Here is a 15,221-nt window from a genome sequence, read left to right on the forward strand (position 1 = left end):
ACAGGCTGCACCCGCTGAGAGAGCCTGGTCTGCCCCTCACAGAGCATGTGGGGCCATTGTCTGTGTCCATGTCCCCTTCCCCCCATTCCTGGGATGAAGAACAGCAGCCCCAGGGCCCCTCCCTTCACTCCCCATGGCAGGGAAGTGAAAGACCTTGGCCTCCTGGGCAGTAGGGCCTCCCTGCACCGATTCCTGAGTCAGTGTGAAAGTGTCTCCCAGAGAGGTCTTCACACCTGGCAAATACACAGATGTTCCCTGGGGATGAGGGGCCAGGGCTGGTACTCACCCCTCTCCCACCCTGGGAGGAGAGGGAATCTGGGAGCCACTCATGCTGCTTTCTGGCCTGGATACAGCCAGCTCAACAGGTGACAGAGCTAGTGCCCTGAGCTGTCAGAGCCATCAGTGACAGGGCAGGCGCACTGGGGGCTGTGTGCACTGCTGGGACTGTTATGCCAGTGATCTCGGTGCGAACTAGCTCAGTGCAGGATGTCACAGTGATCAGTCTTGCGCCAGTCCAGTCTGACCCACACAGTGGCTGTGACATCTCTGCACTGCTGGAAGCGTCTATGTGTGGGCCTGAGGGATGGGACAGGCCAGATTTCCATGCTGCAGACAAGCAGGTTTATGAGGTCTTGGTCCCTACTGAGCCTGCTCCACTTGTGAGGGCCCCAGGGCTTGGCCACAGAAGAAAGCTTCACTGGGTTAATTTAAATCACTTTGAACACTGCTGTAGTGATCCTGGAGCAAACCCCTGTGTGACTGTCCCAGTGTCGTGCGGATATGGCTCATTGGGTTTAACTTTATGTGGGTCAGGAATTGACCTGAGCTGAACTTGAGCTTTGCTGCTCAAAATCTGAGCATCATGGGGGCTGGCCCTTTGACAGGCTCCTGTAAGGGAGAAGGAGCCTAACCAGACCAGGCTGGAAGTAGTTAAATCCCTGTTTGGCTGGTTGGCAGCTAATTAGCTACTAAGTTTGATAAAGAGTTAGCAGGGCTCAGCTCCTAGAGGGAGGAAGCTGCTGAGAAGAGGGGCTCCCAGTTCCTCCCAGAAGAACTGATCAGGAAAGTTCACCAGAGCAAGGAGCCTGGAAGGCGTGCTCCTAAAGAGGAGCTCCCCTAGGCTAGATGGGCTCCTAGGGCTTGTCTCTACTTATGGCTGCATCGGCACTGCTGCAATTGAATCAGTGGGTCTAGTGAAGCCCCACTAAAACGATGGCAGAGTGCTCTCCATAGACTCCGGTACTCCACCTCTCAGAGAAGCGCAAGGGAAGTCAACGGGACAATACAGCTCAGTGAAGACACTGTGGTAAGTCGACCTAAGTACCATACGTCGACTCCTGTTACGTTATTCACGTAACTGTAGCAGTGTAACTTGGGTCGACTTACTGGGGTAGTGTGGACAAGGGCCTAGATGTGACGCCCATGGCAGCAGCAGGGCAGAAGCCTGGGTGACTGCACCTGGCTGGAGAAAGCAACTGCAGGTGAGAGCTGCAGGGAACAAAGGTACAGTCTGACCAGAGCCCAGCTCCAGGAAGGAGGGCTGAGGACTCCTGACTCCAGGGGAGGGAGGAGCTAGAGTGAGAGCCAGGGCTGAAACCTATCAAAGGTAATTATCTTATTTTGGCATTTATTTGGACTCAGAGTAGATGCCAGCAGGGGACTTTTGTCTCAGACATTTTGGACTGTGTGAGGTAATTTAAGGAATGCTGAAGAGGGGAAGCTGAGGCAAGGCACTTGTTGCAGGGTCACCTGAGCCAGCTGGGGGCGAGGGGGTTCATGGTCTCACCCCATAATGAGTGCAAAAGTGGCACCTGTTTAACTGAACTGATGCCACTTCCCCATGCAGACAGAGCCTCACTCTCTGCAGTCTGTCTGTGTGGGCCCTTCACCACAGTATCTGACCCCAGCAGAGCCTGCATCACTGAGTGAGAACCTGGAGTGAACACTGAGCACAGGGTGCTGTGCCTCCCACCTGGTTCCCAGAGTCCCCGTTCCAGCTCTCAGGATGCTCCTGCTCCCACACAGCCTCCAGCTCCCCTGACCCTCAGGCTGCATTTGCCCTGCACCGTGCCCTGAGGGTACAGAGTCCCCTGCTGGCTGGATGCTGAACTGGGGGTGATGCAGGGCCCAGTATGGAGCCAACAGGGTCATTTCAGTACTCTCTGTCAGATCCAGAAAGGCAAAGGACAGACCCAGGGACGGGGCGGCCCCACACTGGGACCCTCACGCCCATCTCCCCCTAGCGTTTGCTGCTTCCCATGCTGAGCCTTGTCTGCACTCAGACTAGGAGCCCATCGAGATCTGGGAGCCCTTTGTTCTGTCTCTGCAGTGCCTGGCTCACTCGTGAGTGCTATATCGATAATAACACTCACTGCCCAGCCCCTAAGGGGCCTTACCCATTGCAGATGGGGACCCTGGGACATAGGGAGTGTGGGGAGCTCAGGGGAGAAGCAAGCAGGGGGCACTTGGGAGAGGGGAGCTCGGAAGAGGGGGCGGGCGGCGGGGCCTTGGTGGGATGGGGCCACCGTCTGGGCACTGTGGCCCCCCCTTCTAGGGAGCTTCCGGTGCTTGTGTGTAAGCCACCCCAAATGGAAGACTCATGCACTGCCTGTGTCAATTCTCCTCCTCACCCACATGTAAAGGAAACCCAGCACCGTAACTTTCACACACCAGTGAATCTCTCCAGCATTTCCCTCATATCAAGGCAGATTTTATACACGTTCTTTAGGGCAGGAAAAACAGCTTCTGTTTCCTGGAGTGTCACATTCTCAGTCCTGTGAAGAAAACATCACATCATCACTTGGCTGCTCTGCGCACACATCGCTCACGGGAATAGAAGGAGAAATGGAAATGGGAACACACCTGATCAATGTGCTTTTCACATCCTGAAAGGAGACAGAAAGTCAGTGAACTGGGTTAACACAATGTGTGAAAATACTGAGTGACTTTCCACATGCGATCAGATTTAATTCACAACATTTAACACATCAGGGCCAGACTCTTTTGTGCAGGATATTGAGAAGCGATCAATGATTTCAGGGGCCCTGTCTACCCTGGTTCTGATTCTCAAAGGAGCTGGGTGTCATATGACAATAGCGAAGAATGTAATGTTTTGTGAACACTGAACAAGGAGCTTTGTTGGAACAAGAAAAGCAGCAACATCCCTAATGTGCCTCTGTCGGTCCCTCCACTTCCCTGCAGAGCTTCCACCCAAACTGTCTCCAGCCTCCCTCCTGTCCAGCTTCCTGCTGCAAATCTAAGGAGACAGTGCACAGATCCTCACCCTGAGCAGCTTCAGCTCCCACTGCTTCAGCTGGCGTGTGGGTGCTCAGCACTTCCCAATATCAGGCCTTGGGTGTCTCAGGCTGGCACCCATTGATGAAGGTCCCCAGCATTAATTAATTTGAGAGCTCACTCTGGGTCATGGTTCCCCCCTCTGCTCCCCCCACCCCCCACTCCCCCGCCTCTGCACAGCTCAGAATCTCTGATCATCAGCCACATTGGGCCAAGTTCCAGCAGTCACAGCAGGGACAACATCAGCCCCTTGCTCCTTCTGTTCCATCCCTTTGACCGGCAAATCCCCCACTGTCTCCCTTTCCCTCTAACACAGACGGTGTGTCACTAATTCCTGGCATCTAGTCATTGACTGGAGAGTTTAATGCTGCAGGGATGGATGGGGAGATTGTTAACAGTCCCACCTTCAGCAGCTCAGCAGCTGGTTGCAGGCATTTCTCTTCTACCTCTGTGATCAGCTGCTTCAACATGGCACTCTGCTCTGAGAGTTTTGTTATATTGTCCTGCAGTTTCTGCAGAGTCTCCTTCTCCTCCTCCACCAGTCTCTGCAGAAGCAGCTGCTCCTCCTCACTCAGAAACTGGTGCAGTTTCTTAAATTCACGTGTGATCAACTGTCTCCAAATCTCTACTTTTTCCTTTTGTAAAAAATGGAAAAGGAACAAAGTCCAGGAGTCAGAGGTGGGCACACGGCATGCTGAGTCTGCCTCACAGATTAGGGAGCTAGAGTCATGAGCTGCAGGGATCACGAACATGGGTAAGTTTTCAGTGTAATGGAATTGCAAAATCCCCTTCTTGCAAAGAGTAACTTGGTCCCACTCCAACTATTGCCCCTGTATCCCCCTCCCACCTTCAGCCCCTCCTGCTCTGTGGGGTGGGGGGTCTGAGTAGCAGGGTGGGAAGACTGTGTCCTTTGTCCTGAAGATCCCAGTGCTCTCACTGGATTAGGGCAGGCAGTGAACCCTTGAACACTGATACTTGAGTTGGGGCATCTGGCAATTCCCTAAAACCATTGTCCTGCCACAGAAGACCCCTATGGTAAGGGGCTCAGTAGGGGGTCAGATCAGGGGAGAAGAGGGGCCAGTACCTGGAGGCAGTGATACGTGACGGTAGCGGTCAGTGCCTGGAGGCAGTGGTGAGGGGTTGGTGGGGGAGGGGAACCAGCACACAGAGGCAACTGTGTATGGGGGTGGGGGGGGACGGGGGCAGCAAATGGGGCAGCCCTTTATGTACCTAGGAAGAGGGAGCTCTACCTGCTACACAGTCTGAGAGACCAGGCAGTCCATCAGCACATGTCACAGCTCTGATTGGCTGCCCATCACTATCAGGTGAGGGGAAGGCAGCCAATCAGAAGGGCTTTCCCAGCAGACTAGGGTGTTCCCTTTAGAGTTGGCAGGTCTCACAGCATGAAAACTGTGACTGTGTGTGTGTGTGCATGCGTGTGTGTGTGTGTACACAAAACAGTTGGGGGGGGGGGGTGTAGTGACAGTGGGTGTGAAATGAGTATTCTTGCCAGCAAGTTAAATAAGTATGGGCTGGATGAATGGACAGTAAGGTGGATAGAAAACTGGCTAGATGGTCGGGCTCAACGGGTAGTGATCAATGGTTCCATGTCTAGTTGGCAGCCGGTATCAAGTGGAGTGCCCCAAGGGTCGGTGCTGGGGCCGGTTTTATTCAATATCTTCATTAATGATCTTGAGGATGGTGTGGACTGCACCCTTAGCAAGTTTGCAGATGACACTAAACTGGGAGGAGTGGTTGATATGCTGGAGGGTAGGGATAGGATACAGAGGGACCTAGACAAATTAGAGGATTGGGCCAAAAGAAATATGATGAGGTTCAACAAGGACAAGTGCAGAGTCCTGCACTTAGGACGGAAGAATCTCATGCACTGCTACAGACTAGGGACCGAATGGCTGGGCAGCAGTTCTGCAGAAAAGGACCTAGGGGTTACGGTGGACGAAAAGCTGAATATGAGTCAACAGTGTGCCCTTGTTGCCAAGAAGGCTAATGGCATTTTGGGTTGTATAAGTAGGGGCATTTCCAGCAGATCGAGGGATGTGATCATTCCCCTCTACTCAGCACTGGTGAGGCCTCATTTGGAGTACTGTGTCCAGTTTTGGGCCCCACACTACAAGAAGGACGTGGACAAATTGGAGAGAGTCCAGCAGAGGGCAACAAAAATGATTAGGGGGCTGGAGCACATGATTTATGAGGAGAGGCTGAGGGAACTGAGATTGTTTAGCCTGCAGAAGAGAAGAATGAGGGGGATTTGATAGCTGTTTTCAACTACCTGAAAGGGGGTTCCAAAGAGGATGGAGCTAGACTGTTCTCAGTGGTAGAAGATGACAGAACAAGGAGTAATGGTCTCAAGTTGCAGAGGGGGAGGTTTAGGTTGGACATTAGGAAAAACTTTTTCACTAGTAGGGTGGTGAAGCACTGGAATGGGTTACCTAGGGAGGTGGTGGAATCTCCTTCCTTAGTGGTTTTTAAGGTCAGGCTTGACAAAGCCCTGGCTGGGATGATTTAGTTGGGTTTGGTCCTGCTTTGAGCAGGGGGTTGGACTAGATGACCTCCTGAGGTCCCTTCCAACCCTGAGATTCTATGATTCTATGAGTGTGGGTTGGGTGTATGGAACGAATGTCGGAAGTGGGTGTGAGTGAACAAATAGAATATATATATTATATATAAATGCCAACCTTCTACAACCTGCTAGTGTCTGCTTTGTGAATGTTGGCAGGCCAGCTGGCTGCACACAGCCATGTGGTTATAGTTGTAGAAGACAGCAGCTAAGGTTAATGAGTCAAGGGGCCCCATGATGGCTGCAGAGAATGGCAGAGGAGAAGGGCTGTCTCTGTCTGCTCAGCTGAGTGACTCCCAGGGCTCCCCTGAGCTCTGCTCCCTTAGGGCCAAACTCCTAAAGGCCAGTGCAATGTCTGCCCACACTGAGCTCGGTGTCCTGCATGTGGATGTGCAGAGAGCGCCTTTGAGGATCTGCACTCCTGAGGGCTGTCTGTGTCTGCAGTTACCCAGCATGGTTCAAGGGTATGATGAGGCAATGGACTCACATGCAAACACTGCACCCCCTATTGTAAGAGTGTGTCATCTCCTTCCTGCCCCCAGAGAGCCTGGAGGTGAGTCTGTGCCACTGACCACGGGATAGGAACTGTCCCCTACTCTGCTTTTCTGTGATCCCCACCGGAGATATTTCCTGCTCCTGGTACCATAGCACCATCTCAGGGCAAACAGCTAGAGCAGGTTATAATGTCAGTCTATAGCTTTTTGGCCCCTCACTCTAGGAACACTGCAGGGGGAAGGGCTCGGGGAAGGATAAACCCAGACACCCACCTGCCACTCTGTGGTTTTCTCCTCCTCTGCAGATGTCAGCTCCAGCGCCTCCTCCAGCTCCTGTCTCAGAGGGCCCAGGGCTTCCTGGAGTTTCACCTGCAGGGCCAACATGTGTGATTTAGTTGGGTTTGGTCCTGCTTTGAGCAGGGGGTTGGACTAGATGACCTCCTGAGGTCCCTTCCAACCCTGAGATTCTATGATTCTATGATCTGCACTTCTTTATGGGTGGAGATTGCAGGAGGCAGGGCCAGATGAAACAGAGGCACTACAAACTCATGTCTAGTCCCCAGCTACTGGAGTCATGATAAAATCAGTCTCTTGGCTTCCATTAAAAAGAGAATGTTTCAAACCCTCTGCGTTGCAAAGAAAATATTGAAAACATACCCCGAATGTGACAGATACAGCAATTCCTGCCTGAGTCTGTAGAGAGCCTGAGCCCAGTGCTCTGAAAGGGGCCTGCCCCATTTATGTGTATGGGACAGTGACACCAAGCCTCACTGCTCCGGGGGCCAGCCAATCCCCCCCAAAAGGGCGGGCTTTGTGTGGCAGCAGGGGGTAGCTCATATGACTCAGCTCCCCCATCCAATCATAGACACCCTGGCTGCTGGATTGGGGGGGCTCCCTGACCCTTTTCGAGTATCTCTCTCTCAGTGGGAGGGAGGGGATTTCTGCTGTTGGTCCTGTGGAGACAACAGCCCTTGGGTGGGTGGCCCCTTCCACAGCCACTGCTAATGGGGCCAGGACCACGACAGGGCCTCTTGTCAGCATGTTGTGCCTGGAGCCCTGGGGTGCCTCAGTTCAGCCCTGTGCAAAATGCACATTTCAATAACAAAGCCAGGAGAATAACCTGGACAGAGGCAGCAGGGTCAGAGCTGCATGTTCTGGGGCATTGTCTGGCTGAGACACTGATCCTGAGGGAGACGCTTCCCCACTCGTCTGCGGGCTGCTCTACACTAGGAGGGGGGATCGATCCAAGATACGCAACTTCAGCTACATGAATAGCGTAGCTGAAGTCGAAGTACCTTAGATCGAATTACTTACCGTCCTCACGGTGCGGGATCGACGTCCGCGGCTCCCCATGTCGACTCTGCTACCGCTGTTCACGTTGGTGGAGTTCCGGAGTCGACAGGAGCGCGTTCGGGGATCGATATATCGCGTCTAGATGAGACGCGATTTATCGATCCCCGAGAAATCGATTGCTACCCGCCGATACGGCCGGTAGTGAAGACGTACCCGGCTCCAATATTTCTCAGGAATGGAAGAGTTTAGCTGAAGTTTGAGGACACTGAGACAAGCTGCAGCCTTGCAGAACCTAGTGCTCACCTGGGCAGGGGAGGCCTCAGAAGGGAGATGAATGTATGTTTATCGGCATTACCAAGCAACCATCATTGGGCCCAGGATCTGGCCCCTTCTTGTGGTGTGCTGTCCCTTTAAATGTTTGAGCACTCCCCCATCCCAGTGCAAAGCCTCACTTGCATGTTAGTTTCAGTTTTTCAGCAGTGCTTCTATATCCTGGGACATTTCCCAAAATCTGGGAATTTTTGAGTAAAATATTTCAACTTGGGAAACTGGGAATTTTCATTCAAAACCTAAATAATCCTGGGAAAATTTCATAAAAAGTAAAAGACTTTCCAAATCTCAAAAATCCTGGGAAGTTTTCATAAAAAAGTAAAATATTTGCACTTCTTTTAAATTTCCCTCAAAATGCGTTCTTCAATATTTGTCACGTGATCTTCATAATCAGGCTGTGCTGCTCTCCTATTGGTGGTGCTTCAATGTACTATATCATGATGGCACAAGTGAAGTGACAAGTGCGCACATGCACTCACAACAAACCAATCTCAGCAACAGCTGGCTGGCAGGTAATGAGATGGTTATCAAATTTATCTTCTAGGTAAAGTTTCTTCCAATAAGCAAATATATTGCAGTACTTACTGATTATGATTAGTTTCTTGATCTGTCATCAAATCTCTAAAACTTTGTATTTCGTGCTTGCAGTTGCACAGAGAATGTGGACCAGTTTGGCTGTTCATAAATTTGTAAAAGCACCTGCCTCCAGGCAAATATTAAATATCTTTGCCTACTGTGTTAGGTAATAAAATATAATATGTTCCCTTCTTTGATTTAAATATAAATTGAAATATACATTATACTAATTATCACATTCCATTATTTCAGAGATCTCGTTCCATTTTTATCTAGCGTAAAAAATTAATAAAGAGACCGGTAAGGTTGGTAAGAAGAGGAAGAGGACTGCAGGAGTAGACAAAGATCTGTCCATGTTGAAATGAAAACAACGGGATAGCCCCCCTGACAGAGTATTGAAGATTTGGGGTAAACTTCCACCAAAAGAGAAGCCATCTACTTTCAAAAAAGCCTTTGAAGACTTGTGGCTTCAAGAAGGTAAATACAAAGACTGGGTGCAGAAAGTAGAAAACAGTCATTTTTTAGCTTATTGCAAATGTTGTGATGTAAAAATCCAGGCAGGTACTAGTGAGTTAGATAAGCAAGCTAATGGTAAAAAACATAAACAAAAGGTTGAGACAGTATCTAATACAAAGAAAATTGATGATATGTTTAATAAACAAGATTGTGAACTTAAAAAGCATAAACATTTGAAGAGCAAGTTAAAAATGCAGAGATTAAAATGCCTGTTACTTTGCTGAACATGTCAGTATTCAATCTGTAGAACACTTGACTGAAGTACTTAAAAATGTTTCCCTGATTCCAAAATTGCTGAGGCTGTAACATTAAAGAAAGATACATGTACTGCTATAATTAGCAATGTTTTGGCACAAACCGAGATGGAGGAACTTGTAGAAAAATTGAAAGTTAATGAATTTAGATTATTCATGTTTGCAAATATATCTGAACTGGCTAAAAAGGTTTTCACATTACTGCATTCAAATGCAGCATGTGAAAGAATTTTTTCCATAGTAATTGACATAACCAAAAAAAGAAACTGTCTGACAACCAAAACACTCAATTCTAGTGTAGTTATAAGGTTAGCTTTGAAAGCAAAGCAAGAGAAATGTTCTAATTTTGTAATTATTATTAAGCACTTGTATTTACATTGTAAAAATATGTACATTAAAAGTGACAGCGATAAAACTAGTAAAAATATTAATGATGGTAATGATGTTCCTAGAGACGACTCAGACCATGAGTCAGAAAATGGATAAAACTCAGAGATTATAATAATAAGGAAAATTATATAAAAGAGTGTTATTTGTTCTTTGTTTGCTTTTTTATCTTATTTTATAAACGTTTACTTTTTATTTTTTCAGAATAACTTTGATGTACAGTACACTACAGGGCACATGCTCTATTTATTAATACTTTGTTTTTAAAATAGTGAAATTTGTTTAAAATACATTGTTTTCTATAATTTCAATCCTACTCCTCATGTGTTAAATGTTTTATTTACTGTATAAGTAACATAAGTTTAAAATTGAAAAACATGTCTATACATATAAAAATTATAATAAATGTGAAATATCACGAACGAATAAGAATAATTTGTATATAATATATATTATATAGTTATTAAAAGCACACATATTATATTCCTCTGAGATTTTGAAATAAAAAACTTTATCTGGGAATTTTTCACCAGATTTGGGAAATTTTTAGCGCTAGGTTGGGATAAGTTGGCATCACGATATAGAAGCACTGTTTCTCAGATGACAATAAAACCACCAGGACAGAAGCTGTTTTTCCATCAGCTCACTTTTAGTGTAAAGGGTCTGTTGTCCCCTTACTGAAACTCAATGGGGGTGTTTTGGTTAGCTAGCTCCCACTACCAAAAAAAAGGGGAAGGGTCGATGGGAAATCAGGACTCTGAGACTGACAGTCCCCAGGAACAATGGGGAGAGGCCAATGCTCCAGGTCAGCCTGATTGACAGGGCGGGAAGGCTAATCACGGAATCAGGACAGGAAGCCAGGGGGGTCCTGTCCTCTATGTGAGCTGGAATTGCCTTGGTCACTTAGAGTGGGACCCAGCTAAGGAGAAAGCAGGGCCCTGAGCTGAGCTGGGGAGCAGAGCCCTGCCAGATCCAAAGGGGCCAGAAAAGCAGCCCAGGAAGCAGGTCAATGCTGGGAGGAGAGTCACAGAAGCAGCCCACAGAGCAGACCTGTCCTAGGAGGAGAGCTGCAGCAACCAGAGCCAGGGGGGACATAGAAGCAGCCCAGGGAGCTGGAGGCAGAGCAGTAGCAGCAGCCGTGGTGAGGCAAAGTGGTAAAGCTGGAGCTGAGACACTGTGGTGGAGCTGGGGCTGGAGCAGTCCAGAGCCGGATGTGGTGAGCAACTGGGGAAAGCAAGGGGGGCCCTGGGCAGTGGGCCCAGTGCAGGATGATGCCCCCAGCCAACATGCCTTGCAGGCCAGACTTAGAGGGGAATTGCAACCCTGACAGGGCGGATGATACTGGGAAGAAGGGTCCTGCCACCTGGAGCCTGAGAACGTGTGACTACCTCCAGAGCAAGTGTCTGACCCGCAGCATCCCTGCAGCACAGCCAGGGGGGTCTGGTGGATACGGCCTCCGCCCGCTCCTTTATACAGTGGCGCTTGGTGAAGCCGCACTGGCTTATCCCTGGGGGACGGATGTGGGTGGAATGCATCCACGGGGATAGGAAAAGTTGTCCCATGGCCCAGGTACCTCTCAAAGTAGACGGGCGGTTTACCTGGAAGCGAGTGGGGGTAATTGAAGGGTTAGCTTACCCTGTGGTCCTAGGGCAGGACTGGCGCTTTCCCCTGAGGGGAAAGGCGGCCGGGGGAAGCAACCGAGAACGAGGGGAAAAAGAACCCTGGAAAGGGAGAGCAAGGCCCTGGGGGAGGCGGATCGGGAGCAAGAGGAGGTCCCACAACCTCCGGGGGGAGAAGTAGAACAGCCTAGGCAACAGAGCCAAGATAGTAAACAGGAGGGAATGACTGAGGAGCCCAGGGAGCTCCCGGGGCAGGACCACCTGGGGGAGGGAGCCCTCGGGGAGGTAGAAGGCGTTCAGCAGAGGGAGGCCCAACAGCAAAGGGACAGAGGGCCTGGACCAGAGACAGGGGGCCGACTCAGGGCAGTGGGCTCTGAGCCATCACCCCCACTCGAAAGGAAAGAGGAGCCTCTGGGGCAGCCGGCCCAGCCGTGTGAATGGTGTGAGGACCTCTGGGTAAGCGTGGACCTGTGGGGTGCCTCACCCCCTACCCAATGCACCTTTTGTGGGTGGGGAGTGCCAAAGCCCCATGGGGTTGTTTCAGGGGACCCCTCGGCTGGGCAGGGGGCCCAACCTCAGAATAAAATCCCTGGCCGCGGAAGGCGAGGCCGAGGGAGGCCAGGCCCGGCACCAGCTTAAGGGGGGAGGTGTGTAGCAGGGTGCTGGTGCAAAGGCACCTAATTAGCCCCTGCTCAGCCAGCCCCAATCAGGAGAAATAGATTGGGGCTGGGGGAAAGGCTGGTGCCTGGCCTCTGGAACTGGCTGCACCTGTGGGCCTGCTAGTAGAAGAGCTATAAAGGCTGGCTGGCAGCCAGTGCAAGGGGGGGATGGCCAGGGAAGGGACAGTCTCCAGGCTGAAGGGAGACTCCCTGTAAAAGAGGAGATAGGAAGACCTATTTGTTTGTAAATAGTATTGCTGGTGGTGGGAACTGTATGTAAATAAAAGCCACGGGTGCTGCAGCAAGAAAAGCCTCACAGTGCTTTATTGAGGGAGCACAGAGCTCAGCAGGGGGCGGCCCAGGAGAGGACCCGGTTACACATACCTACCTACATAGTAGACTGTAGTGGGTTAGCAGGGGTCCCTCCCCATCTGGGTCAGGGGGAGGCTACTCTGCTTCACTAAATAACTGAGCATCACCCACAATCAGGGAGTTTGCAGAGCACTCCATGGATTATATGGCTCTGGCCTGCAATCTAGGCAGATCCACAAATGAGTCTTTGGGCCTCAGACCTCCAAGCAGGGCAGGGCAAGAAATTGTCTATGCCTCTGGCCTGCTGTCAGGGCAGAGCAGCAAACAGTTATGAGCCCAAGTCTGCAGTCAGGGTGGGGCAGCAAGGAGTCTGTGGCTCTGTCCTGTACTCTGTGTAGAACGGCAAGAGGGTTGGGTATCTGAGCTCCAGCAGATGGCCAACAAACACAGGCCTCTTGGCCTAGCAAGGGGAGACTGTCACCTCAGGGGTGAACTGGCAGCAGTGCCTGGGCCCACCCAACTCCATCAGGCCCCCAACCCAGGGCCTTAACAGTGGTGGACTGTTCCACCACTGGGTCAGCAGGGAATCCAGCTGCAACTCGCTGACCAGGTCTCCAGCAACAGTGCAGCCAGACTGGGGTCGGCTGCCTCTGGGCCACTTTCTACACTCCCCTTGGGGTGTACTTGGATCCACGGGTGGTCCTCCAGTTTGTTGGGGTAGAAGTCCAGTGGCAGTCCCAACGACTCTTCAATGCCTTGGTCAGTGCATGGCTCCAGAATCTCTGGTCACTCCTCATCTCAGCAGGGATCCGCTGAAGTCTCCCAGCTTGGGAGCGGTCAGGAGGCATCTGTCTTCTTCAGCGGTTGCCACCCAACTGAGCTCCAGGACCAACCCTTTATACTACCTGACTTTCAGTGGGAGGGGTGAGCATGGTCTGGCTCTGCCCACCTGGGTTCAGAGAGTGGTCCCTCTGGCTCAATGGGAGGTCACTTTGCCTCACTACACATCCCCCTCCTTCTTAAGTCCATCTCCTGGTCTCCATGGCTGCCTCCTGACTCCCTCAAGGTCAGACAGAAAATCCGTGTTAGTGTTATTCTTACCTGCTAAGTGTCAGACAGTAAAGGCAAATTGCTGGAGGATGTGATACCATTTCATCAATCTGGCATTGGTACTTTTCATGGCATTTAGCCATTTTAAGGGTTTGTGGTCAGGGATCGGTACGAAAGGGGAAGATAGTATCTGAGGGTGTCAATAGCCCATTTAACAGCCAGGGCCGCCTCCTCTATAACTGAATAGTTACATTCTTGGGGGGAAGAGCTTCCAACTGATATTGAGGATGGGATGCTCTTCTCCATCCACCTCCTGGGAGAGGGCTGCCCTGAGCCCCACCTCTGAAGCATCCATTTGGACCAGGAACTCAACGTTGAAATCACAACTGAAAAGCACAGGTTCTCTACACAGGCTTTCCTTGAGGGCTCAGAACATATCTTCACATTCTGCTGACCAGCGTACCGACATGGGCTGTCCTTGGTTAAGAGTGCCTTGTGGGGGGCTGCGATGGATGCAAACTGGAGCACAAAGTGTCGGTAATACCCAGCTAAGCCCAGAAACTATCATACCTGTCACAACAAGGTACACACCTGACAGATCAGCCAGGAAGTGAAGTTGGTCCCTTGATCCATGAGACTTGCACGGGGAAGGCTCACACAAGAGAATACCTTCACCAGTTCTGCTGCAATGGAAGTGTTCCATAGTGAGATGGCTTCGGGGAAGTGACTGGCATAATCCATCAGTATGAGGCTATCCTGGAACCCCACATTACTCTTCAGGAGAGGGCCCACCAGGTCCATCACAATTTGTTCAAAGGGAACCCAGACCATGGGTAGGGGGACCAAGGGTGCTTTCACCACCCCCAGGGAGGCAACTAGTTGGCACTCAGGGCACGAGATGCACTAGTCCTTTACCTCCCGATGGTCTCCAGGGCAGAAGAAGCACAACAGAACTCAGGCCAGGTTTTTCCTCTTGTCCCAGATGCCAGCCATGGAACCATCAGGGGCAAGCTTCAAGATAGCCTTCCAGTGATAGTGGGGGACAACAACTGGGTCCAGACTTCCTGAGTTTGGGAGTCCTGATTAACATGGTAGAAGTGATCACCTGTCAGCTTGAATTGGGTCCATTGTGCAGCCTCAGGGGATCAGTCACGGCTCTGTTGACCTGGCCTACCTGTTTGTAGGCCCGGCTCAGCATGGGCTCATCCCTCTGGTTGCAACAAAAATCTGTAAGGGGGCGGCGGGGGGTCTTCATGGGAATCTTCACCGGAAGGCCCAACATCGTCACTGGGACTGGGGGCTTATCAGGGTGTTCCCCTTGGGGTTCCTCAGCCTCCTCCTCTTCTTCTGAAGAAGACTGTCAAACCCCAGGCAATCTCATCCCAGAATGACTGGATAGGTGAGGTAGGAGCCAACTCCAGTGTCAACACCCACATCAGTCTGTTAATGGTCAGAGAGATCTGGGCACTGGGGTATGATTTTACATCCCTGTGGATACACTGGAGGTGTATCTCCCAACATACTTGTGTGGGGTCAGGGACGAATTCCTGGTGGATGAGCTTTTGCCTACAGCCTGAGTTTATGAGGTCTGTGACTCATTTTCACCCAACCTCCACAGTGGTTGTTTGCCGGCCCGAGACTCTCCAGTATAGACTTGGCCGAAGATGCAGTCCATCTCGGGACACTTCTACTGTAAGTGCCCAAGCCGGCTGCAGGAGAAGCAGGGTCCAAGCTCTAGTTGCCCGGGCCAGGGGATCACCTCCGTGAAGGGATTTGGGTTGTGGTCTCGACTCTTCTTTTCAGAGGCTTCAGAGCATTGGTGCCACGTGGGCCCAGGTCACCTAGAGGTGTTGCTGTCC

At 50.9% G+C, this 15,221-nt stretch overlaps 2 protein-coding genes across 2 annotated transcripts in view; one reads left to right on the forward strand and one right to left on the reverse strand.

Annotated features, from left to right (window-relative positions):
- The window catches only part of DHRS7C (dehydrogenase/reductase 7C), a 445,910-nt gene that overhangs the window by 332,935 nt on the left and 97,754 nt on the right, over positions 1–15,221 (forward strand). The window lies entirely within an intron of this gene.
- LOC120383262 (E3 ubiquitin-protein ligase TRIM58-like) overlaps positions 1–15,221 on the reverse strand; it is a 33,700-nt gene that overhangs the window by 7,502 nt on the left and 10,977 nt on the right. The window contains exons 3-6 of the mRNA XM_039501161.1: positions 6,640–6,735; positions 3,699–3,929; positions 2,863–2,885; positions 2,671–2,774 (exon numbers count right to left, since the gene is read on the reverse strand). Of these exons, the coding sequence (XP_039357095.1) occupies positions 2,671–2,774; positions 2,863–2,885; positions 3,699–3,929; positions 6,640–6,735 (454 nt within the window). The remainder of the gene's footprint in view (positions 1–2,670; positions 2,775–2,862; positions 2,886–3,698; positions 3,930–6,639; positions 6,736–15,221) is intronic.

This window comes from Mauremys reevesii, linkage group 15, assembly GCF_016161935.1.
Source record: "Mauremys reevesii isolate NIE-2019 linkage group 15, ASM1616193v1, whole genome shotgun sequence".
Taxonomy (NCBI): Eukaryota; Metazoa; Chordata; order Testudines; family Geoemydidae; genus Mauremys; species Mauremys reevesii.